The sequence below is a fragment of the Pogona vitticeps genome, chromosome 6, assembly GCF_051106095.1.
Source record: "Pogona vitticeps strain Pit_001003342236 chromosome 6, PviZW2.1, whole genome shotgun sequence".
Classification (NCBI taxonomy): Eukaryota; Metazoa; Chordata; class Lepidosauria; order Squamata; family Agamidae; genus Pogona; species Pogona vitticeps.
Genome location: NC_135788.1, coordinates 27,029,311 through 27,055,442, shown reverse-complemented (window position 1 = coordinate 27,055,442; position 26,132 = coordinate 27,029,311). Strand labels below are relative to the sequence as shown.

The 26,132-nt window shown below is 41.2% G+C and overlaps 1 protein-coding gene across 1 annotated transcript; it reads left to right on the top strand.

Moving 5' to 3' along the window:
- Positions 1-1,757: 1,757 nt before the first annotated feature.
- On the top strand, positions 1,758-16,594 carry ASNS (asparagine synthetase (glutamine-hydrolyzing)). The gene is made up of 12 exons (XM_020781854.3): positions 1,758-1,897; positions 4,493-4,759; positions 6,981-7,218; positions 8,580-8,765; positions 9,548-9,649; positions 10,104-10,231; positions 11,793-11,919; positions 12,617-12,723; positions 13,024-13,124; positions 13,698-13,779; positions 14,065-14,220; positions 16,230-16,594. The coding sequence occupies exons 2-12, from the start codon at positions 4,511-4,513 to the stop codon at positions 16,437-16,439; spliced, it is 1,686 nt and encodes a 561-aa protein (XP_020637513.3). The 5' UTR covers positions 1,758-1,897; positions 4,493-4,510; the 3' UTR covers positions 16,440-16,594.
- Positions 16,595-26,132: the final 9,538 nt, after the last annotated feature.

Sequence of the window (26,132 nt, the reverse complement as noted above, 5' to 3'; positions counted from 1 at the left end):
CAATGGAGACTTGACCTACAGACTTTTTGACTTGAGAACCGCCTTCCAATATGGATTAAGTTCTCAAGTCAAGACCCCACTGTATGTCAGATAATCTCCACTTAATAATGAGCAACATAAGCTATTTGGGGCAGCTAAGGTAAGATCTTCCATAATTCTTATGAAGGGACATAGAGTACACTGACATAGGAGTAACATTGTATATCGTGTGCACTCGCAGAGAACTGTGTTGGTGGCAAACCCCCATTTTCTTAGGTTAACATTCATTCAGCGAACTCCAGTCCATACACGATGCAGGAAATTCCAAGTGACATTGTTCTCCATGCGACCACTTTCCTGGGGCCCATCCATGTGAAGAAGTGGGTAGTTCTTTCTTTCCACAAGGTAGCCATGGCATTCTGTTGTTTCTTCAAGATTCACAGATGTTCTAAAAACCCTTCCCCTTGATTTTAATCTGGAAAGGGCAGAATAGCCTGTAGCAAACACCCTGTCTTCCTATATATATAATGGTATTAGCCTGCACCAGTGGGAGTTGTTGGGAGCCGGAACTGAAGAAAAGCACTACTCTGGGTGTTTTACAAGTTTAAAATTTAAACCCCCCACAATAAAAAAATACTGCTGGCTTTACTTCCTTGATGTTTTAAAATAAATAACTGGCTTTTTGATCCACCAACATTAAAGGATACCAACTATACGCAGACTTGCTGAGATGAGTTTTATTTTCATCCACTGATTGTTGATTTGATCTCTTACTATATATTTTCATGGAATTTTCTGTCAGTAGTACCTCTGCCCTGAGAGTACCCATCTCAGCAGTAATCTTACTGCTAGCAGCTAAACACAGATACCAGCTATTAACCAGGGACATCCCCAACTAAACTGTGGAAATACCTTAGTCAAATCAAGCAATTGGGCAACCTAGATTACTGATAATTATTTACATCACTAAGAATTTTAATGCAAATTATCTATCATGAGCAATTAGTAGAATCTTTAGTGTCTTATTCCATCCCCTATCCACAAAGGGATGATTCAGACATGCTCTTCAGAAGGAGGGTAGACTCACTTCAAAACAGTGGTGGACCAAGTGCAATCTGCTGGTCCCAGCTGGCCAGGAAAGCTTCTTTGTAGGCTTCTTTGTAACTCATCGGACCCAATGACCAAAACGACCCCTCCTCTCCCTCACTTCAACACATACAGAATCCAACGTGCTCCACCACGATTTATAAAGATTGGTGGAATGGGGAAATTTTGGGATGGATGGTTTTCTTGGTAGAACAACTTGGGAGTAAGTTCCTTTCAAACTGCCTGCGCGGGATAGATCCTTTCCAGGATCATCCTCTAGGACCAAGAGAGATCATGGCCAGTGATGATGATAAGAGTGCTGAATAGGGAAACCTGCAATTCCTCGCACCTGAAATAATTTGGAAATAAAATATTTAATTCTGGAGCAAAGGGTTACAGAACCTTGTGGCACCTTAAAAGACGGATGCATTTATCAGAGAACACACTTTGGTGCATTGGCGCCCGCTTTGTATCTGTAGCCTCTCGCTCGTTCTCCTTCTGTGACCCTCACCTCATAAAATTTATTTATTTATTTGATTTGATTTGCGGCCAGAACCCCGCAACGTTTCGAAGGCTCCACAAGCGAGGGCCGCCGGCCGGCCGGCCGGCCTCTGGAGCCGGAAAGCCCAAGGCCCCGGGGCGGAGCACAGGCTGATGCAATCCGGGGCCGCGTTGCGGTAGCGCCGCCAAAGGCTGGCTGGAGCTGCCGCCGGCTTCCGCTTTCTTTTCCGTGCCGGAGCTAGCGGCACCGGATCCAACGGCCGACCCGGCTACTGTGTAGGCTGCCCTGGCTTGTGGGGGAAAAGATCATCGCCGGCGTTGTTGACCTGAGGTAACGGGGGGGGGGGGAAGGGCTGTGTGTCTCGGCAGCCGAGCTATTGAAGCTGGGATGGTGGCCGTTGCTCTTTGCCAGATGTGGCTTTAACAGCTGCAGGACGAGAATCTGGTTCAGCAGTCCCACCCATCGTTGCTAATGTCGAGGAAGCCACACCTGTTGAATTTCTGGCGGCCGTGAACACCCAAGTCTTTTCCATGCGTTAATCAAGAACTATATGGGTGTGTGTGTGTGTGTGTGTGTGTATTCTGGCCAACTCCCTCTCGTCTCTCTCTGGTCCCTGTAGATCAATGGAGAAACAAGGTGGGGCAGGCTTATGGCTGAGGTGAAATTAAAATGGTTTGATCGTGGTATTCCTAATCAATCAATCCTAGTCCTTTGGCGATTTGTCTAGATCCGAGGTGGGCAACGTTCGGCCCACAGCACACACACACCCCCGCCGCCCCTTAAAACAGTTCAGGAAAAAAGTTTTACTGACAAAAGTTCCTTTATTTTATTTGTTTCCTTGCATTTATGTGCCACCTGTTCCCCAGGTGGTGGGATTCTGGGCGGTTTATGCTGTATGTCGGGATTCTCAACCTGGGGTAGCCCACCTGTTCTTGGACTGCAACTCCCAGAAATCTCAGTCAGCACAACTGGTGGTGAAGGCTTCTGGGAATTGCAGTCCAAGAACACCTGGCTTACTCAAGAATGGGAACCACTGCTAGGTAAACAGGCGCAAAGACAGGAGAAGTTGCTATTTTGGACAGAATTTGCACAGCCGGCATGGCCACTTTGATAAAGTTTATACACCCAAACTGGATCCAGATTTTGTTCCTATTTTATTTTATTTCTTTCAAAAGCCCAGGACGGCCAACAAAGCTTGGAAAAGTTACTTCTTTGAAAGGCTGTTCTAAGGAGTCCTCCCAGTGTATTTAAAAACAATATACAGTACTTCAAATTATAACGTGTACATTGTAATTAACAGCTGAATAATACAAAAGCCAGCAAAAACTTCTTTTGAAAACGGGCAATCATTGCTGGCAGGAGGGCAGAGTGGCTTCTTTCCAACTATCTTTCCAGGCATATGGAACAAAAAACTTTGATAGCATTGTCAGAGAGATAAATTGGGATTTTTAGCAACTGTGTGTTCCTTCTTCATCCTAGGTGAGTGTTATTGCCGTGAAGAAGGTCTTTTGTGGGCCTAACCTAGTCTGCCATGTGCTTGACTCAGTGCCATGAAAGACTGTAACTGTCTGACTGCATGGCCGGAATGATTTAGTCATACAATCAGGATCACCTAGAAGAGGGAGGTTCTTAACCGAGCATAACTTCTGCCTTTTAACTGAATGGAGATGATGGGAAAGATAATACCTGCAGATTACACCATGATATGGATCTGTAAATACTGTTGTGTAATGAGGAGAATCCCCAAGTATCGCAGTCTTGAAAAGATCATGTAATAGTAAAAACATGTCAAAGGTTTCATTAAAAATTACCATCCTGTGGAATGTGTGCTACACAAATGTGAAATAAATGTTCTTTGTTACACATGTTCTTCTACTGAGTTAAACCAGATTTCATTTCAGTTCTGAATCCTTCAGTGGTCATTTTTTAAAAATGACAAATTCATTTTTAACAAAATCTATATTCAAAGTAAAATTTATTGAAAAGTGGGTAAATGTGCTGTATATCTTTGAACAATGGGATGAGTCCAGTTTTGCACATATTTATCTGAGCTTTTGAAGTTAAGGGGACTCTAGTTAGCTGTAATTTAGCTTAGCTTTAGACTGCTTGGCTCTATTCTAAATGGGACTAACTCTCTAGCCAATCAACTGGATTTGAAAGAAGACTTCAACTAAAAATTAGGAAGAATGGCTGATAGTTAAGAGTTGTTCAGCAATGGAATGGACCACCTTGGAAGTTGGTGGGTTCTCCTTCATTGGAGGTTTCCAATCGGACGTTAGAGGACCATGTGTTGGGAAGCTTTAGATGTGGCTTTCTGGCTTTGGTGGGAATTGATGGTTCTTGGGATCTCTTCCAGCTTTACAATTTCGTGATTTGCCCATGCCTTTCTGGAAATTGTTGCAGAAGTGCATAGCCATATGATTCTGAAACTATATGAAGCTGGCAGAGTTTTTTTTTTTAAATTACTGAATGGTGGCGAATACATTTGTAGAATAAGTATATAAAAACAAAATGCATACAAAATTAAATAGCTTCCTGTTCTATCTATTATGAAAACTGAAATAATTTACAGATATGACTCTAAAATATGTTTCATTACTAACATGCTGTTGAATCTGAAATAAAATGTAAAGTTTTAACTAATGATTTAAAAAATAAATTGTCCCCCACTCATCAAAATATAGCTTAGAAGCTGTAAAAACATTGCCAGCATTGTTGGCTTTTTTCTGTGGTATATGTCTTCACAAGCATATTTATATTTTATTTGTAGATTTAATAACAATTTGGAAATATAATGATTTTTTTGCCTATGCATATTTGATAAAGCAAGTTGTGGAATACCCTTCTTTATACTGATACATTCTGATTGCTATTAAGAGAGAAACATCAGGTTATATCTAAGACTATCTTGTTTTTCCCCAACAGTCTCAAAGAGATACAACTATGTGTGGGATTTGGGCCCTTTTTGGGAGCGATGGGTGCCTCTCTGTTCAGTGTCTATCTGCCATGAAAATAGCCCACCGAGGCCCAGATGCATTTCGTTTTGAGAATGTTAATGGATTCACCAACTGCTGCTTTGGCTTCCACCGGTTGGCAATTGTTGATCAGCTATATGGAATGCAGCCTATAAGGGTGAAGAAATTTCCATATTTGTGGCTGTGCTACAATGGAGAAATATATAATTATAAGCAGGTAAAGAGCTATTATAAGAGATGCCTTCTTCAGTGCTTATTTTGACACCCTTTAACCATTATCTGATGCTTTTTTGTTCCAGTGTTGCCTTGCATGAGCAATATATGTATTCATTAGAATCAAGGGTTGGCAATCAGTAGTTCTCATCCTGCTTTCAAAAGTACTTTACAGCTCAAATCATGACCAAGAGCAATCTGTTCCCCTCCCCATGTAGTAGGCTGCTACATGAGAACAAAGAGATAAGATGAGAGGCAAGAAGAGAGAGAAAAGAGTTAACTCAGAATGTGACTACACAGTGAGGGAAATGTGAATTCACTTGTATTCACTCCCTGTGAAAATTCACTCATGTTTACTCACAGTGAAGTTGCACCAGGGAGTTTGGATTTTCCCAGGTCAATTTGAATTAAATAGCCATACAGAAAGCGAGGAGGAAAACCTTGTTTGCAGCTTGTTAATGCAGCTGTCCTGTAGCCCAGCAAGTGGTGCAGCTTTAGAAAAGCTTATTAGGCTGCAAGGAGCTATGAACAATGACAGAGTGCCAATTTTCTCCTCTTGTTCTCACTGTGTTTTTTTTTTTTTAAAAAGAAATGACTGGCTCTTTGTGCCCCTCCCTGTACTTTTCTTCTTTGGATCAAGCAAGCACATCATCTGAACCAATGCAAATTGATTCATTTTTAAGTGATGAAAAAACTGCAGATTTGGGGGAGTGGTGAGTCCAAATTGAATTGCATTTCTCTTTGTGATCAATGAAAAAATTGCAAATCAGCCCCCCCAAAAAACCTGAACCATTTCCCGTATGCAAAACTGCCAGACCTTTCAATAGTTCATTGGGTGCCTATGCAAGGAGCTTAAAATGGAGACACAGTGGGAAGGAAGCAAGCAAGCAAGCAAGCAAGCAAGCAAAAGATGCAATGATATCCTTCAATATCAAGAACTGGCAACAGAACTGGGACTTTCTGCCCGTTCTCTCGCTGTATCCTCTGACATGCCACAAGCTTGCTCCAGAAGGTGCCTATGAGGAGTTGCAGTTATGGCAGATGCAAATAACTCCGTTGCAGAAGTATAAATTCAGATCTGAACTGAGGTTAATAAATACTTGAAGAGATACTAAGCATAGCACTAGAAGATGTTACGTTTGCAAAGCCTGTTTTTGTAAAGTTGTACACACACTTAATTCTTCTACAGTATGGTATTCACAGCATACTGGGTGTGGTGTAGTGGATAGAATGACAACCTGGGACTGATGAAACCTAGGTTCAAGGCCCTGCTATGCCATGAAAACTCATGTGTGTGTAGCGGCACTGGTAAAGCCAGTCTTCCAGTGTATCATATACCTTCAAAGCTCAAGTCAGCATATGACAAGCAAAGCTGTATTAGTGACCAAGCCGCCGTCAACTTTTCTTAGCCTCACTGTTAAGCTGCTCCTTAAATACAGTATCTCACTTACTTTGGAAATCCTATTAGGGTTGCTGTAAGTCGGTCCCAACTTGATGGCACGTATTGACAGATCAAAATGTACTTTCGCATCTCCAGTGTTTGAAACAGCAGCTGACTATATTTTGTCTATACTGTTTAATCTGTCTTGCTCACATTTACGCATCTTTTATCTTTTTGAGACTTTGCCATTTAGTTGGTCTGTTGCCTGTTATTGACAATAGGCATCTGAGAAAGCCAGCCCTTGATGATTCAGTTTCCGTTCAGTGCCTCATAGTGACAGACACAGCAGCTCAGATGAGAAGCTGAAGCATGCTGCTTGAACATTGGGAAGCGTATCATTGGGAGGTGTTCTTGCTGTGGAAATTTCTAAAGTTGCCGGATCTCCTTGGGGAATTTTTTTTCCTTTGGGTTGAGCAATTTAAAACAATCAGTAAAATATAGACACAGTAAACCTGCAAAAGGCCACCTTTTCAAATATATTCTAAGCATGCTGAAAACACAACTCCGGTGTTGCTGTGAAATGTAAGATGAGGGAGATGCAATTTCATGCGCATGCATGGGCTGTATGATCAGCTCTTCCATTCACTTTGATTTACTCTAATTTTGGATTTCTTTTTTCAAGAGAGTTTCGTTGTGAGAGTACACACCCTTAAATGAAAAAATGTTCAGGCATAACAAATTCCTTTTTTGTGTGTGTGTGTGTCTGTGATTAACTTTTTCTTCTGCAAACAACACAAAGCAAAAAAACCCTCACAATAAACTATCCTTTTTTTCTCCCCTGTAGCTGCAGAAACATTTTGGATTTGATTACCAGACCTTAGTAGATGGCGAGGTAATCCTTCACCTTTATGACAAAGGGGGAATTGAGCAAACAGCCTCCATGCTTGATGGTGTATTTGCATTTGTTTTGCTTGACACTGCAAACAGGAAAGTGTTTCTGGGAAGAGATACATACGGAGTCAGACCCATCTTCCGGGTCTTGACTGATGATGGATTCCTGGGCGTTTGCTCTGAGGCAAAAGGTAACCTCGAACTTTGAATGTCTTTGAAATCACCTCTGTGGAATACAGATACTCATCTGAACGTTTGCTCTCATAAGTAGATTGATCTGACAAATAGCTTGCCACCATATTTATTTATTTTTGGTTCTCTAATGTGTTTCTGTTATGTCGATGAAATAAGTTTGACGAAAATACCCTGTTGTTGAATGTGGCAGCAAGGCTTGTCGTTACGGCTTCCAGCAGAAAAAAGACAAAATCATTCCGCAAAAGGGAAACATGAGACGAATTCTTGAAACTGGTCTCGCATGCTAAGTTCTAAACATGCAGAAAATGGGTGAGGGAGCACATGCTGCTGCATCTTCTGACATTCTCTCTGTCCTCAAATGTTACGCCTGCAGTGAACTAGGTCAGACTCAAAATATTCATAAGGTGCTAAGTAAACCTGATATAAATATTGTCTATAAAGAAGTGAAAAATATTGTGGCACCTTAAAGACGAACTGCTAGATTGTATCACAGTTAGTCTTTAAGGTGCCCACAATACTTTTGTCTTTTTTATTTTTTACTTTTGTTTTTGCCTGATATGCTTGCACAGACTGACATGGCTTCCACTTCTAAACTATTGTCTAGCAGGTCATGACCAAAACATGGCAGAAATGATTTCTGTGGTCCGATTTCTTCCTGACAATCCAGTGTGCTGTCTGTTTGCAGACAGAGAAAGATAGCATGCATTCTGCTTTTGCACAATAGGTTTATATATGTGTATGATAGCCAACATGGTGTACGCATGAACAATTCGCAGTAGTTTCCTCATCTATTAAATGACTCTTGCAGAGTGATTGTTAGGTTTAAATTTGATCTTAATTATCCTTTTAATATCCAAAAGAGAATGGAGAGCATATCCCCTCTCCATGCAGTGGGATATTCCTTCCAAGAATCCCAAGTCTTGTGGGGCTATTTTTTGTTTAAAACAAGGATGAGGAATGGGTGGCTTTCTAGATACTGTTAGAGGACAAGTTCCATCAGACTATTGCTATTAACGGCTATAGCTTGAGCTCTTGGGAATTGCAGTCCAAATACCACTGGAGAGACATAGCTCCCCCACCTCTTCTTCAGAGCACGAGGCAAGTCCTGAGACCAGTGATGGCTTTTGGAGTCCAGCAACATCTGCAGGGCCAAGGGTTCTTCACCCCCATTTTATAACATTCCTCTCCTTTAAAGATAGCTTCTAGATTAAAAAATTGAACCCCTTCTGCCATTTCTAGTCGCTAAGGCTAGAATCATAATTTGTCTTCTAATGCTGTTGTTACATGTTGCGAATTTAACAATCCAGGTAAAATCTCACAATGCCCCTTCCCTCTCTGTGCATTCTTCTGTCTATAGGTCTTACCAGTTTGAAGCACAATATGTCTTTTGCGCCCAAAGTGGAACCTTTCCCTCCAGGACATTACGAAGTGTTGGATTTAAAGCCAAGCGGCAAAGTTGCATCCGTGGAAATGGTGAAATTTCACAGCCCCAAAGATGTGCCTCTGCATGCTGCCTACAGTTTAGTACAAAATCTACCCTCAGGTAACAAGTGACTCTGAAACTGGTTTTGTTACCTGTTAGGCAGGTACTCACGGTCACCTCGTTTTGTGTTCTAGGGTAGGGGTGGGGAACATTTAAGGACTGCATTCCTTCTGGGGCAGTGTGGTTGTCAGGACATGGTGCTGGCGGTAAGAGGGACCAGAGTCAGAGGTGGGTGGGCCATCTCAAGTGAGCAGGGTCACCCATTTCTCTTTAGTTTTCACTGTCTCTTCCCGCCCTTGTTCTGCCTTTCTCACCCAGTGCAGTGTTGGCCAAGAGACAGATCACCATTACCAGAGGTCCAACAGGCTGCATAAGGCCTCTGAACTGAAGTGGAAGGCCATGGGAAACATGTTGTGGGAGTTTGCCTACATCTGTTAAAGATTGCCATGACTTGAGATTTATTATACAGGCTGAAATCCTATTGCTTATGTAAGCCAAACAACTTTCAACCCATTCATCCCTGGCAAATAACACATCCCTACTGTGATTCTTCTGATGGGTGGGGGTGCATGCATACACCAAGCCAGCGTGCATGTCCCCCCCTCACAAGAATTGTGACAGGGCAGTTTGTTTGCTGGGGAAATAGATCAAAAGTTACAAATTGGCTAAGCAACAGGACTTCGACCATAGTATATTTCTATTAAAGAAGAGTATATTCTTTTTTTAAAGTGTAATTTGACAAGCCCTTTCTTTCTTTCTTTCTTTCTTTCTTTCTTTCTTTCTTTCTTTCTTTCTTTCTTTCTTTCTTTCTTTCTTTCTTTCTTTCTTTCTTTCTTTCTTAGGTTTTGATCTTGAAATTGTGAAAAGCAACATCCGGATTTTGTTTGAAAATGCTGTTCGGAAACGTTTGATGGCTCACAGAAGAATTGGCTGTCTCTTGTCAGGTAGAAACAATCCATTATAGCAATTGCATGCTTCCCCTAGTATACTGTGTGCAACAGCATGCGTGTTTGTGGCATAGGGTCCCATGGCTTTATTGTGTGAGGTGTGTGTATATGGCCGTCTAAATGTCGGACTACAGCTCCCATCAGACCTCATCAATGGCAATGCTGGCAAAGGTTGTTGAAAGTTGCTGTCTGAAAACATCTGGAAGACTGTATGTGTCTGAATTTTTACTTGGTTGCACCGCAGTGGAATTATTATTGTTATGTCTATAATGTTTTGTAGGTTTAGTTTTAATCAACACTCAAGTACCTCTGCTGCTACCAGTTTATTTTGCGTAAAATAAGTATATTTATTCCGTTTTCACTTGCACCTTCTGCTTGTCAGCTGTATGTAATTTTCAGTGGCAGGAACCAGATGGCTAAACAGACACAATGGTTGATTATTATTCAATAGGTGGTTTGGATTCTAGCTTGGTTGCGGCGATGCTTATCAAACTGATGAGGGAACAAAACATTACCTACCCGTTGCAGACCTTTGCTATTGGAATGGAAGATGCTCCTGACTTGCTGGCTGCTAGAAAGGTTCAGTGATATGTTGCCTTAATAGGCATATATTTGATATTTATCTGGGTTGTTTATCTATACTGTGTTTGCACAACAATACTGAATGCTGCTGGGCACAGGATATACCTTCTGGCAAAACATGCCTTTCATTTTTGGTGTCTGTTTTCTAAAGTTGCGGACCTTTGCACTGCCAGGATAGTCTGGAATGTCTGTGGCTATCTGACTGAATCCTTACAAGACAGAGTAAAAGACTGTCCACACTGAGATTTGGTATGATCATGGCCATGCTTAAGAAGTCCTTATCTTCTGCACAGTCTATTTTAAACTCTCTTTTATGTGATCCTTCCACCCATACTGGAACCTTGAGGCTTGCAGGAAGCTGGCTGTGGTGCCAGAGAGGCTCCTCGCGTCTCTTCTGCTCCTCTCCACATCCCAGCTGATCAACGAGAGTGGGAAGCTGCCCATGGTGTTGGAGGGACTCCCCGACTCTCATTCAGCTGCTTGCCATCTCTCAGCTCCACTCCACAGTTGGCTAGTGGAGGCAGGAAGCTGACACCAGGGTTGGAGGGGCTCACAGCAGCCTCTCAGCTGTTCCTGTCCACTCCTCAGCTGATTGCCTCCATTGCCACTGTCACTGCTGCTTGGATGCTCTGGAGCTGCAGTGGCGAAGGCAATGCCAGCCTTCAGGGTGCTGTGCAGCCACCATGCTGCGCTGAACCTGTGTGTAGTATTTGCTTTCAAGGGAGTGATTGCTGAGGAGCCTTTTCCCGTCTTAGTTAGCCTCCTGGGCTGCTCTTTCCCTCCTGCCCCCTGAATCTGCTGGGCTCTGTATCATGCCAAAAAGAATGCATGCCCTTGCCCTATGTCAGAAATGTGTGGGACAACTCTTAAAGGGGAAGGGTGGATCATTCTAATTAGAAACACAAGCAGACGACACCTTTTTTTCTGATCCAGATACTGCTGTTAGCAATTCATATACCGTATCTATATGGTAGTGTGAACAATAACTGGGAAAGGAGCAGTGACTGGCATTTCATTCAATATAGACAAAAAAGAGACTTTTTAATATAATGTATGATTTTAATCTGACAAAGATGATTTCATTATGCTCCATAAGCTTCCTAGAGGCATCTAGCTGATCACTGCGGAAACAAGATGCTATGAGACAGAGTTTTGGGCTGATCCCAAAATATTAATATTATTTTAAACTTCAATGCTTTGCTAGAGTTTAGAAATGTTACTTTTTTGAACTACAACCATGGAATACTGGCTTGAGATTCTGTGAGTGATTGTTCAAAATGGGAACTTTTTAAAGCTCTGTTCTGATCCATAACTGGCAGAAAGAGCATTAAATAAGCTAATTTGTAGAACATATTGGTTGTAGAATCCAACTTTGATTCAGTACTGGGATTATTTCAGAGCAGAATTTAATTGTGAACATTTGACTTTAATTGATCAAAATGGACACTGCCTTGACTAAGGATAAGCTCCTTGTTCATTATAGATGCAGCTTGGGCATTGGGATTAAATCGAATTCAACAGCTTTATAGCACCTTTGAATATCAGTTGTTATCTACAGGTAGCTGCTCATATTGGGAGTGAACATCATGAAGTCATTTTCAATTCTGAAGAAGGGATTCAGGCACTAGATGATGTTATATTTTCCTTGGAAACATACGATATCACCACTGTGCGAGCCTCAGTGGGTAAGATAATGCTACTTTATCTATTCACTTACAAAAAATTGAATCTAGCTCTATTAATTTTCTCTGTTCACTTTGTTTAAGGCAGCTTCTTGCCACATCTCCACATAGTTATAAGTGACTGTATATTGCCTTCATCATTCTGCATTTGTGGGAACCAAAATTTAAATTTGAACTGGGGTTTGATATCAGTCATGGACCCTTAAAGTCACTTAGCAGATAATTTAGCAGATGAGTTGGGTTTATTCTGCATTGTTCAGATAGTTTCTTTCTGATGTTCTGTGGACAAATAAAATGTTGTCATATCCAAGCAGTATTATTCCAGATTCTTGGACTTGCATAAACACCATTATTCTTTATTGGCCTTCTTGCGGTGACAAAAATAAGGCAGAGAAGGACCCTGGGCTGCATTTCAAAGGAGTACCATTGCTTCTGGAGGCCTCCAGGAGCTTTTAAAAAAGCAGAGAAGGGTTGGGTGGACAGTTGCAGACAAGGCCACACCCTGTTATAGTGCCTCTTTGAATCCATTCCTCTACTGCAATAGTTGCATATTAGCAAATATTAAATGTATTCCTTACAAATGATTATGAGAAAAAAAACTGTGATCTTAGAAGGGGCTCTGAAATGTATGATTTCTAGTACACACACACACATCATTCTGTGCCAGTATAATCACAAAGGGGTCAATTTATCTTTATAGGTATGTATCTGGTCTCACGGTATATCAGGAAAAAAACCGACAGTGCAGTCATTTTCTCAGGAGAAGGTTCAGACGAGCTGACACAAGGATATATCTATTTTCATAAGGTAAATACGTAACACAACAGTAATCCTTCTATATGAATGCACCACAATAAGAGAGTGACAGCAGCCATGTTACTCCAGAGCAGAAGCATCAGTGAAGCACCTCCACCACCCCATTGTCTGTTCTTCTCAGAGCATGGAAAATTTACTTTTCTGGACTATATCACCTAGAATCTACCCAGCCAGCATGGTCCCTGGGTGTTATTGTCCTAAAGAATCCAACCTTTGTAAGATCTGATTTCTGAGCGGCCCAAGTAGTTCCAGATGAAACTGATCTCCATGCCTGTCTCTTCTTTCATGTAGGCACCTACTGCTGAAGAAGCTGCAGAAGAAAGTGAGAGGCTCCTAAGAGAACTCTATCTGTTTGATGTTCTCCGTGCTGACAGGACAACAGCTGCTCATGGGTAATGCTCATCTGTGGACCTTCACTGGTATTGGCAGTGTGGTCGTGGTGAAATGGAATGTATTGTCATTGTGGCTTAAGTTGGTTATCAAGCTATTAGTTTGATTTAATTAGTGTTTTCCTAAATAAAGAAATAACATGGTGGTAGTGGTAATTCCAAGTGAAATAGAAACTATTTCCTTAACAGTGCTAAAATGCTTCCCCAGTGAGATTTGAAAGTTCTAGGTAAAAGACGAATAAAGATCTCTTGTCCAGCAAATGAAATTATTTACGTCCCACTGGCTATATGTTTTTGGACTGGTACTTGTACCATTCCACATTGTTCAAGTTAGTTGGGGTTGATGGGAGTTGTAATCCAACAACCTCTTGAGAGCCACAGAACCCACAACTACAGTCTTGAACCATCCACACTGACAAGAGTTGAGGGATCTGTTTAGATTGAAATGATAGAAACAAAAAGATTATAGTGCAGTTACAGCCATGGGTGACTTCCTTTAGCAGCTTTTGTGTTTATATGCCCTCACACACTGTTTACATAAATACACTTTTCCCTTCATGTTCTTTCTTTTTTCAGTCTTGAATTAAGAGTTCCATTTTTAGATCACCAGTTTACTGCATATTACTTGTCTTTGCCACCAGAACTTAGAGTACCAAAGGTAAGATACACAGTATTTAATGATCAAGCTCGGAAACTAATTTTGGACTTGGCTTTTGATTAACACACTTATGATGGGTGCTGTTGACTTCAACATGTCTTTGGAAAAAGACAGATTTGGAATCCAAGTTAAGTACTCTATTCCAGAAGATCGGGTAGTTGGCTTTTAACTCTGGTGGGATATGGGGATAAAGTGCTATTTGAAAGCATGTAATTTCTGGTTAAGGTGATAGTTTTGAGAAAGTCAGACTTTAGTGGATGATGGTTTGATGATCTCTCCTAACAGAATGGCATTGAAAAACATCTCTTAAGAGAGGCCTTCGAAGATACTAACTTATTGCCTAAAGAAATACTCTGGAGACCCAAAGAAGCCTTCAGTGATGGCTTAACCTCTGTCAAGAAATCATGGTTCTCAATATTGCAAGACTATATTGATATTCAGGTATGCTATTTCATGTTAGATATTTATCTTTCTTAATGCAACAGGTCAGAAACTTAGAGGAATTGTTTTCTTTTTCTGGACACAGTGAGCATATTTCTATATGCTGCTCTTATTCATTAAGAGATCACAACACTATATGTAGTTCTCTTCCCTTCTGCATTTTATCTTCGCCATAACAATATAAAGTAGCACTTTCCAAAGAAGTTTTAGTCTGTTTCAGCATGTTGACAAAGAAAAAGCACACAAAACATTGTAGGACCTTAAAGGCTAACAAATTCAGTGTGGCTTCAAAGTCCACTTCCTCAGACACAGGAGTGCAAATATTTGGTCTGCAATTTTATATAAATCCCCATGATCTCTGTTCTCTCCTGGTCATGGTGACATAAAATTACAGGTCATATATTTGCATCCCAGTGTCTGTGGAAGTGGACTTTGATTTACAAAAGCTCACAATGGATATAGTCTTTCTAGTGCTACAGTATTTTGATTCATTTTTTTCTTTTGCCAATCTGTGAAGTAGGTTAGGATAGGAGATAAGGAGCAGATCCGGTTCACTCACTAAGAGGGTGCTCGATATAGATTTGATTTGTTTCTCCCAAGACTTAACCTGAAGCTTTCACCATTACATTGCCCTCTGATGTCTGAAGATAGTTGAGGCATCAGTTGCTTGTTATATGGAAAGTTGGCAACTCTTAGCCCGGACCTGTGGATATTTTTGCCAGCTGTAGTGCCCTCCCCATATACCTTGTGTTAGAGAAGCATTTCCAGAAGAAGGTTCCCACAGTCTATTGTACTAATTGCTTCCAGGACCTTTCTCAAGCCTGACACCTTCCCGATGGGCTGTATGACCATTCCTGCTGCTCTCAGCTGGCAGTGGTGGAACTGATGTTCAACATTCAGTCGGGCAAAGGGTTGGGAAAGGATTGTGCTTAGATCAGTGGTTGCAACTCCCAGAAACCCTGGCCAGAACAGCTGGTGGTGAAGGTTTCTGGGAGTTGCAGTCCAAGAACACCTGCATTACCCAAGATTGGGAACCACTGGTTTAAATGACCTGGAATACAGATGTGGTAATAGTTCCCATGCTGGGAAGAGGACAGTCCCACTGAATCTTCACATGGCTAATGACAACATGCTGTTGAAGAAGAGTGAGTTTTTTGTGTGTGTTGTTTTTTAAAAGAAGATAAAAGTAATATTCATTCATTCATTCATCATGTGTACAGATCGCTTTTTCTCCAGTCAACACAAGGAGTTGTGGATGACTCTTGTTCTCTGTTAAGCAATCGGTTGGGGAAGGGGTGTCTTTGCCGGCTGCATACAGTTCATGTGCCCTATTGATTGTCCCCCTTACCGTTAACTGAGAACTTGATATGATTCAAAGTTTAAAAAGCTGTCAGGTATGCTTTAAATGTTGGCTTCTTGTGCATCAGAAGGATGGATTTGGAGATCCCTTGCCAATCTACAGTTCTGTGATTCTGAGTGACTGCATGTATTGCAAGATTGTATTATAGACAAAATTATGCTCAGAATATCTAGATTGAATCACAGAACAGCTGTTATTTCTCAAACTATCTGATAGGAGAGAATTCATTCCCTTCCTGCCAGCAGAGTCCATATCATGTCAGAGAACTTAAAAAATCAAAACCCCAGAAGAGAAGTTGTTTTCCTGATCCATATAAATTGCACTTTCTGTGCAAGTAAAGGGGTTAAGCCATGATTAAAAGGAGTTAAGGTAGTGTTATGGGTATGTTGATTGTCTCTCACTAATATTTCTCTTGAGAGGAGAATGCTTTTCCTAGTCCCAGATTTTTTGATTTTCTAGTAACATAAATGTGGGATTGGGGAAGCTGGCTTCCCAGATATTTTGATCATAGTTAGAGCCAATGGTAAAAGATGATGGCAGGGTGGGTGACTGTATTTCTGCTTTCTGCTCATGGAATATTGCAAGATGCATGCCTCCGTTTTCATAGTTTGTATTCTTTGTTCTCTCCCCACCCCCATCTTGTCTGCAGGTTGATGACACTCTGTTGGAGAAGGCACCAAATAAGTTTCCCTTTAACCCACCAAAAACAAAAGAAGGGTACTATTACCGCCAGATATTTGAGAAGCACTATCCTGGACATTCTGATTGGCTCCCACACTATTGGATGCCAAGATGGATCAAGGCCACTGATCCATCTGCTCGCACATTGCAACATTACAAGTCAGCTACAAAAGAATAGATGCTTTTATTGGAAGCTAGGTACGAAGGGCTTGCTAACTTGGAATTCTTTCCAGCTGAAATTGAAAAGCAACAACATAAAGCCTCAGTAAAGATAAAAATAAAAAAGTAGCATTTTAAAAAATAAATGTTTATTTTAATCCCTTTCATACAAAATGGGAGTGTGTTTCTTATTTAAAGAGCTATTAGAAACAAGGATTTCTGTTATGCTTATACCGTTTCCCCCCGAAAATAAGACATGGTCTTATATTAATTTCTGCTCCAAAAACGCATTCGGGCTTATTTTCAGGGGGTGTTTTATTTTTTTCATGTACAACCATCTACATTTATTCAAATACAATCCTGTCATCTTCTTCTGGTTGCTGCACAATGGTGGAGGGCGGGGTTTCATTTAACTGAGGTTTATTTTTGGGGTAGGGCTTATATTACGAGCATTCTGAAAAATGATACTAGGGCTCATTTTCAGTTTAGGTCTTATTTTCAGGGAAACGGTACTACACTGAATACATTTGTGCTTATACTACACTAGAGAATACATTCCAAAATAAATCATATTGGCTAGATTTCTGTTGCTGATTCACACTTGCATATGGGAAAGTCTTGGCAACAGATTGCCACCAGTTACCAAGGTGTTGTTTCATTGTTGGGCACATGCCGGGAATGCAACCAGCACCTTGTTAATGAGTAGCAATTTGCCGCCAAGACTTAACATGATTTTCCTTATAGAAGCTTAAATAGGCAATAGAATTCTGGACATTAAAACCGATTGGACACTGCTGATTGGCCACTATTGTGCATGCAGATAGCTTGCTTAATTTTCCCTAAAGTCAAACAAACAGCTTGAGCGTTGCAATGGGGCTCAGTCTTCTTTTTTCATTTTCTGTTAGGGAAGGGAAGATTATAGGGAAGGGTATTTGGATCAGGGTATTGGGGCATCTTAAAAATCAGAGACTTCCCCTTCCCGACAAAGATCTGCATCGTCAACGCAATGGTTTTTCCAGTAGTGATGTATGGAAGTGAGAGCTGGACCATAAAGAAGGCTGATGGCCGGAGAATTGATGCTTTTGAATTGTGGTGCTGGAGGAGACTCTTGAGAGTCCCCTGGACTGCAAAGAGAACAAACCTATCTATTTTGAAGAAGACCAACCCCGAGTGCTCACTGGAAGGACAGATCCTGAAGCTCAGGCTCCAGTACTTTGTCCATCTGATGAGAAGAGAAGACTCCCTGGAAAAGAGCCTGATGTTAGGAAAGTGTGAGGGCAAGAGAAGGGGACGACAGAGGACAAGATGGTTGGACAGTGTCATCGAAGCTACCAATACGAATTTGACCAAAATCTGGGAGGCAGTGGAAGACAGGAGGGCCTGGTGTGCTCTGGACCATGGGGTCACGAAGAGTCAGACATGACTTAATGACTAAACAACAACAAATTTGGGTAAATAGAAGAGCAGCAGAAATGGATATTTTAACTGAAGTATTAAAAGACAAATTACTGAGGCTAGAAAAAAGTGGGAACCTTGGTATAATTTGATGAGAGATGAGAACATGAATGGGTTATAATTGTGAGGATGAAAATATAAGATATAATTTCAGATTTGACTTAGAAAAATGATAGGTGTGAAGTAAGAGTAAGAAACATATCAACAAATGTAATAATGATAGATACACATTCTGTGTATACATCATTTTGTATTTTTTATTTACCCCAGTGGGGCTCAGTGTTCAACAACCATTATTTGTTCCAGTGCTTGCAAATGCTTACGGCATTTATTCTTGTGCCATATCATGCTTTTGTTTCTTCTGCACTTGAAAATCTTGTTTGGCTTCTTCTATTTGAATTTTGGCTTCAGGTTGCTCATCATAGGTTGGCAGGCTGGTTGGCTATTTTGCTCTATAAATTTGTCCCAGTATTGAAAAGAATGGTGTGTATGGGTGTGGCCCAGTTATATGTCCTAAGCCATAACTTTCCCAGCAAACTTATTAAGTTCAAATGGCCTTGATTTAGGAAATCACTATGTGTGTGCCTGGAAAAATGATGGGTTGGGCACTGTCTTTCATGCAAGTTTTGTCCCCAGGCAACATGAGTGTATTGTGCAAAGGCACATTGAACTGTCCACAATGATGAGCAAATAGTTCAGTAGTATTTGCTTGCTAATAAAAAAAGAACTTTGACTGTTACAGCTGTAGTAATGAGGCACATAACAGGTGGGATCTCTGTGAGTTCAGGAATTGTGATGCTGCCCACACTTGAAATTAGCTTGAAAGCTAATTCTAGTAGATCATATCCTTCAATGAATCATGAGCCCTGACACCATACCAGTGAACATTAAGAACTTTCTTAAAATTCAGACATCATATCCGTGCTGTTTATTTGCACATTGGTGTTGTGCATATTATATATCCAAAGTCTCATCTGTGTGCATGCTTAGATACTGATTGCAGTATACAAACTTCTTGTAATAGCCACACAAAGAAGGATGTATAAGACATGCCATGATAAGAAGAATCAAAAAGATCTTACATCATATCTCATGGCACACATCTGAAGATAAAGAAAAGAGTCAATGAAAAATTCATCGGAATTATGACACTGGATTCATAAATCCAAGAGCAAATATCAATCATAATGGGATATTCTCACCTAGGTTGCGTGGAAGAGCATTTTAACATGACTCTCTTTTTATGGGCCATGAAGAGGATTCTGACCAGAACCATTCCTAAGGGTTATTTTAGGTATATAATACCTGGACATGGTTTACTAGCCCCGTGTTCAGGGGGCACGGTGAAATTGTGCAGCCAGTCTGGGGCTGCACAGTGTGGCTCCTCTGGAAGGCACACTGGCAATTAGAACTCCTGACCCTTGGCTCCTCAGCCAGATGCTCCAACCCATTGAGCCTTTTATCCTTCCATGTCAAAACAGCATGGTCATGGACCCGCAGAAGTAACTTTTCCCTACAGAATTATTAAACAGAACATCTTCCTCTCCCAACCAATTTCTATAGTCACTGTGGGTATTTTGGATATTTCCCCAAAAGCGTTTGTGCTGTTCTGGAGAGATGATTAAAAAAGGATCATCTGTTTCAATAATCTGAGCTATCTGGGGAAAAAAGGTAGAGCTGCTAGGCCTCAAGGTGCCAGTTGGTGTCAGAGAATTGCTAAGATTCTCCAAGTGGATAGGCAAGTCTCAAGACTGAGCACTACTGGAGGAGAAGGTCTGATTTGGGAGCACCCACCTTCACCCATTCCCAACTGCCATGGTTTGCTGGCTTGACACAAAGGCATTTGAATGTGTGTTGGTATAGTACACTATATTTGGGGAAATATCCAAAATTAAAAACCAAGAGGAAGGGGAGAGGATTGAGGAGAGAGTTGGTGGGTACATGCTCTAAGGCCCATCCTACTATGTGGAGTAAGGCAAGGTGTGGAGCACCAGCATTACAACTCAGTAGGTTCCTTGTTGCAAATGCCCTGGCAGGAGTAGCATCAGTCCTGCAGAGTTGGGGGAGAGGAACAACTCCCGGTCACCTCGTGCTGAACCTTCTACCAGCCTAAGTAGCAGTGGAAGCCAGGGAAAACTCTCCATGTATCTTGTGTGCTACAGGCGGGATTATGTGTTATGTTAGTCCTAGCAAGAATGCTGACAACACTACATCTGCGCTCTGCATTTTGAAGTCTAGCTAAGGCCAAAAAATGGTCTTAGTTGTCATATTAGTGAGTTGCCTTCTTAGTTGCCATATTACATGGTCATTTTATCTGAGTTCTGGGCCCAGAGTCCTGGATTCCTCCCATGCCCTTTTCCACAACATCTGGTTCAGAGCCATTTTATCTCCATTCTTGCCTGCCCCGTCCCATGGCATCGTAAGGTCCCATCCTCCTGGTCTCTAGTGTTGGCACTGAAATGTGAAGGACAGGAATGATGCTGTCCTAGCAAACCTAAACTAAAACGGTCATACTGTTTCTTGTAAAAGCCATTAATTTCCTTATAGGATACATGTTTTAATTCTGGTAACAAAAACCCAATAATTGTCATTGTCATTATGTACAGAAACATATGTTTTTGTTAAAATGTCTAGAAAATGAAATAGTCTGATAAATGACTGATATTTTCATTTGTTTTGCTGTTGGTGGAGGGCATTCTATTCTTTCCCTCTTTTAAGATTAATTTTGAAACCACAAGATGGCTCCCTAGAACCTGTAGATTTAGTACTAGAAGTTTGTAACTGAACTATTGCCTGGTTTTATTCCTTTTTTTAAATGAAGGTGGGGGGAGAATAAGTCATTTTTAAGGGTGCTGTGCTGTCAAGAGAGATTTCGGTAATATACGCACACACGCTAAGGCCAAACAGAGGGATAAAATCCCACACGAGACCAGTACGAGATAGCAAACCAGGTTAAAAACAAAGCAACCAAACAGGGAAGGCTAAGGGGAATTAGCCTTTACAGTCCATTTAATAACATGTTGGAAAGAACATCTCTATAAAATAGGAATGGACAGACTTTGTCCCTCTGGGTGTTTTGGACAGCAAGCCCCACAAGTCCAAACCTTAAAAACGGCGGTTTGTAATGGTTCATGATTCGTGGTTAGCCAAGAACCACCATGAACCAAACAGAAAACCTAACCAGTTCATGGTTTGGTTTTCAATTCATGTCCAATGGGGGAGGAGTCTACCTTGCTCCTGTCATGCTACTACCATTCCACTGTCACTGCCGGGGACATTTGGAATTAAGATGATTCCAGATAAATTGGAACCATATCTTCTTGGAGTTTAAACAACTTCACATACTGCCTGGAGTACATGTGGTTGGGATGAACCTTTCTGGGCAAGGGTGACTGTCAGTCTATCCAACACTAAACAGTGTTCCTTCCCACCTCAGAATTCAGAGAGAGCCCTGCCTCTCTGCCTCTCTGTGCGCTTTCCCTCTGCTTCATCTGCTGGAAGCACTAGTTGCTTGTTTGCTGTTGATCTGTTCACAATTGTAAATAAAGAAACATTTTTATTCTTTCTCCTTCAAATATCTCAGAGTGAGTTACCGAGACTTTAAGGGCCAGTTAATGAGAAAGGGGTGGACTCTGTAGAAATTATAGCTATTCTCTTTTATGAATCTCTGTACTTCTACTGCGCAGCAAAGGAATTTTATCAGAAATTCAAAACTCTGCAACGTATCTAAATGTGCAGTAGGATGAGGTCCTCTTGAGGATGCCAGTCATATTCTTTTCCAGGATGCTTCATTACACTCCCCACTTTGTCGGGTTTTTCATCTCCTCCCCAACGATTGGCATTCTGGACTCATTGAACTGTTTTGATTCCTCTCTGTCACTTCTGCAGTCACTTCTCTAGCATTTTTTTTTAACTTTTCGTGTTTTTTCCAAGACTGCTGACACCCCCTCTTGGGCTTGAAAGGTAAAATTTGGATATTTAAAGATTCATATTCAAAAACTTAATTTTGCTCTTAGCACTCAGGGCCTGAGGTGAGCCTCCAGCTGTGTCAGATTTGTGGCTGTCTCTTCCAAGTCAGCTTGGGACGTGTCAGTCAGAGGAAACCAACCGTTCACCTACAGAGGATTTTTCAAGATAAAATAACAGTAGTCTAAGACAGAAATTCATTAGACCAGATTTTTTAACAAGAGGATGAGCTCAAGCTACTGTAGTGTCACTGGTCTGCTAACAGTTGTTCAAGAGGCAAGAGTTGACTTTTTTTTTCTGAAGAGCTTTGCCATCCATAAATCATTGAAGTTTTATTTTCAAACATTTAACAATCATTTCGTACACTGTCAACCACTCCACACTCTCCTCTGTCAATAATTTCTCAGACCTAATTGTATGAAAGAAGTTAAAAGGATTTTGTCCCCCAAAGGCAAATCAGATTATTGTATGGTATAATTTTAATAATTATGTTCTGACTTGACTTGAATAGCTAGAGAGAACTCAGAAGTGGCTTACCATTCCCTTCTTCTGAGAGCATCTTGGGACTGTGCAGCTTGCCCAAGGTCACACAGGCTGGCTTTTCTCTTGGAAGGCACAGTGAGGAACTGAATTCTGAACATCTGGCCCCACAGTCAGATATCTAACTCGTGGAGCTATCCAGTCAGCTATTGTAGAATGTAGAAAATGGAAATTACAACTGCCGTGCATGTTGATATCCATCAGCTTTTATGGGGAGAACATCTTTTGGGAGACAAAAATTCATGCATCTGTCCTTTCACTGAAAATTTGACCTGAGGCAACTGCTGTACTTGAGTTAAGGATAAAGCTGTTCCTTAATGCATAAGGAACCGTTCAGTTGGAATGACAAATTATATTGCATTTTTCTGATCTCCTCCAACTTTTACTTCTCCCTGTAGATGGCAGTACTTTTCCTAAGGATAACTTGCTACTCTCTATTTAAAATAATGAAATATAAGATTTATATAACCTTTTTTGTTTGTTCATTTTCCAAACAAGCATAATATTGCTAGGAGAATTATACTTACAGTAGTCATTCCTGTGTTAGGTGTTAGGCTCAGTTTTCTCAAAGGAAAATGTAGCGGGTATTGTACAAATGCAAAACGTAGTAGGAGAAAGCTTTTAAAAATTATTTAATTAACACCATAGGCACAATGATTATGCAAAAGTGTGCCTATCTGTGAAGGAGCAGAGGCGAAGAGTGTGCCGTCCTTAGATGTCAAGCCTGAGGAACAGATGAAAAAAGGGGAACAACGTGAGATGACAAGATCTGTTGAGGAGAAGGCGGAAGATTCGAAGGTTGAAGAGAAGGCGGGAAAGAGAGAGATTTGTTTGGTGAAGGGAGAGTGGGCGGAGCAGGAGGTGTCAATATGGGAAGAGGATAAAAGTGAGGAAGGGGTGGTGTGGTTCAGTACTGTGGTCGAGGAATACGAGAGAAAGAAGCGGGAAGAAAGGAGAAAGGCATTTGAAAGGGTGTGCACTCAAGGACTCTTAAAGGACTTTCCTAACCTGAAGGTAGGAGGACTCCTACCCAATCCGGAACCTGAAACTGAGAGACCTAGGAGAGCGGTCACCCATGAGTGGACTGTTATAGTGGCGCCTAGGGAAGCTGAGCTGCGGCGTGAGTGGAGAGAGACCCATGATCCATTTCCTGAAGGTCCAGATGAAAAGGGGTGGGTAAGGCACTCATGTTGTGGGATGATCTGTGCGATCAGGAGTGCCCCACCCCCTCAACTGGAGGGCCAGGGATGGCATGGAGAACAACACCGTTAAGTCCATGGGACTATGATAATAGTTATGTTGCTGATACTAGTGACCTGTTGCCAAAGTTGGAACCATTATTACCTACAAGTGAAGTGCTGGTGGATGTTGGGGAGAATAGAGTTGACAGTTTGAAAGTTATAAAGACTACGCCTTTATTATTTCCCGCCGAAAATGAGGGGCCACCTGAGGGAGGGAGCGAACCTCTTCACACTATCACTGGATATATTTTGCTTCTGATGATGAATCTCCATTATTATTATTATTATTCAGAGTGGAAAACAATTTAAATAATAAAGGCATGGCAGTGAAAACTGGAGAGAGCTTAAAAGACACTGCTTTTTAGCTTTGTTTTAGCTGTTTTATACTCATGAACTTCGTTTTTGTGAGTTATTATATTAGGTTATTATTGTAGTTTTACAATATGCTTATGTTTATCTCATGATATTGGAAGCTGCCCAGAGTGGTGGCCTGGCCACTAGATGGGTGGGAGAAAAATTCAAATAAATAAACAAACAAACAAACAAACAAACAGACAGAGAGACAGACAGACAGACAAACAAACAAATGTATTGGAAGGACGTTTGTGATTGGGTTCTTTTTCTAAGAGGCGGACCCTTCTTTTCAGTGGGAAAAATGGACGGAGAAGAAGATAACGGTATAAACATGGTTTCTTTATCTCTTTTCACTTCTTGGTTATTAACATAGAACGGATCCAAAAAACTCAACTCAGGCAGTAACTTACAACTCTTAACAAGTGTCACATTTGAACTCCCTCCAGCATTCATTTCTTCATCATCCCTTGCGGACCTTGTTCAGGCTTGGGCCATGTTGGGAAGCTCAAAGCTGCAGATTGTCCTGCAACAGGGGTGTTTCACCAAGTTCCCTTCCAGATATGGCAGGTAGCTGGTGGTACCAATGTACGTCACCTTCTTCCCTATGTCCTGTGACCGGGGTACTGCTATCATACTCCACCCTGCTTTAAGCTTTATCTTCTCCCTCTCTACTGAACTCGGGGGATCAGGTAACAAACCTCCACCGGTTCTGAGGTTCGGGAACTCACAGGCCAGTTCAGTCGTACCATACCTTTGTAACTCTTCTGTCTGAGTGTCCTTGTCCTCTCTCTCCACATCACGTTCTGCCCCCCTTTCCTCTTCTCCCTCATATTTTATAATCTCATCCCATCTCATCAATTCTAGCTCCTCCCCCTTTCTTGCTTGTCTACTCTCTGCTAGGAATATCTCTACTGCCTTATTCCTCCCAGTTTCTCCGTCATCTAACTTAATCAACTCTCTCATCGCACAGCCAGTTGTTAGTTTCTGTCTGTTCTCATCGGAGGACGACACACTAAGCTGCTTTCCTTCACAACGTTGCTTTGATGTGTATCCATTCCTTGGGAAAGCAAATATAGAAAGCTAGGTAAAGAAAAGTGGAAATCAATGAAAAGTTGATGGGAATAAAACAGAGCAGTACTCTGCTGGTAGAAAGCAAGATACCATCAGGGAAAGAAAAGAGTTGTACGTATTAGTTTTAATTCTGGTGGTGGTGAGCTTTTGAAGACTGGAACATAGTTCTTTCTTTACAATCAGTGAGAGCAAGGGACTTTTGACCTCAACAGCCAGGTAGCACCATTATCTAGTAAAACAGCCTTCGCCATTCAGACAAAGCAAAAAGCTTTCTGCATAGTGCCGTGGTAGAAACTGCATTAAGGCAAAAGACTTCAATGAAAAGCCTCTCTGCATTTATTCAGACCAGCTTCATAAAACTGTTTTATATGTAGGTGCAACTGTGGTTTTTATGGTTCTGGTCTGCCACTTCTTCCCCCACCTCCAAATTGTGTCACAACAAGCCACTTAGAGAGGGCTTTTAAAGAAACAGACGTTGGCCATGTTATGTAAGAGAGGTTTTTTTGCTTTTCACGTCAACAGTTTGTGTACAGTTAATGCTAAATGCAACAACCCAGTGGTGCTTGAAATGGTGCCACTACAGTGTAAATCCACCAGGGTCCAAAATCCATGGAAAAGGGGGGCCCTATGGAATATCCATCCCACCTGTGCACCTAGAAACCTTGGGGAGCCCTTTATATGGCTTTCAAAGGAAGGTTTTTAAAATCCCCCAAATGTTAATTTAAATTTCTTTCTTTCTTTCTTTTTCTTTCTTTCTTTCTTTCTTTCTTTCTTTCTTTCTTTCTTTCTTTCTTTCTTTCTTTCTTTCTTTCTTTCTTTCTTTCTTTCTTTCTTTCTTTCTTTCTATTAACAACTTGGGATAAGGTAAGGGGTGCAGAAGGTAAGAGATGATAAGGGGGATGGGAGAGGGAGGAGAACACAAAATGTACTGACATCCAATCTACTCATGTTGCAATATCAAATTGAATTTCCACTTTTCTACAATTTGATTGCCCTCCAGATTTTAACTTACAGTTACATCTTAGTTTAAATCTATGTTATTCAAGCACTATCTGGTGACTCAAGCCATTTATATAATAAATCCC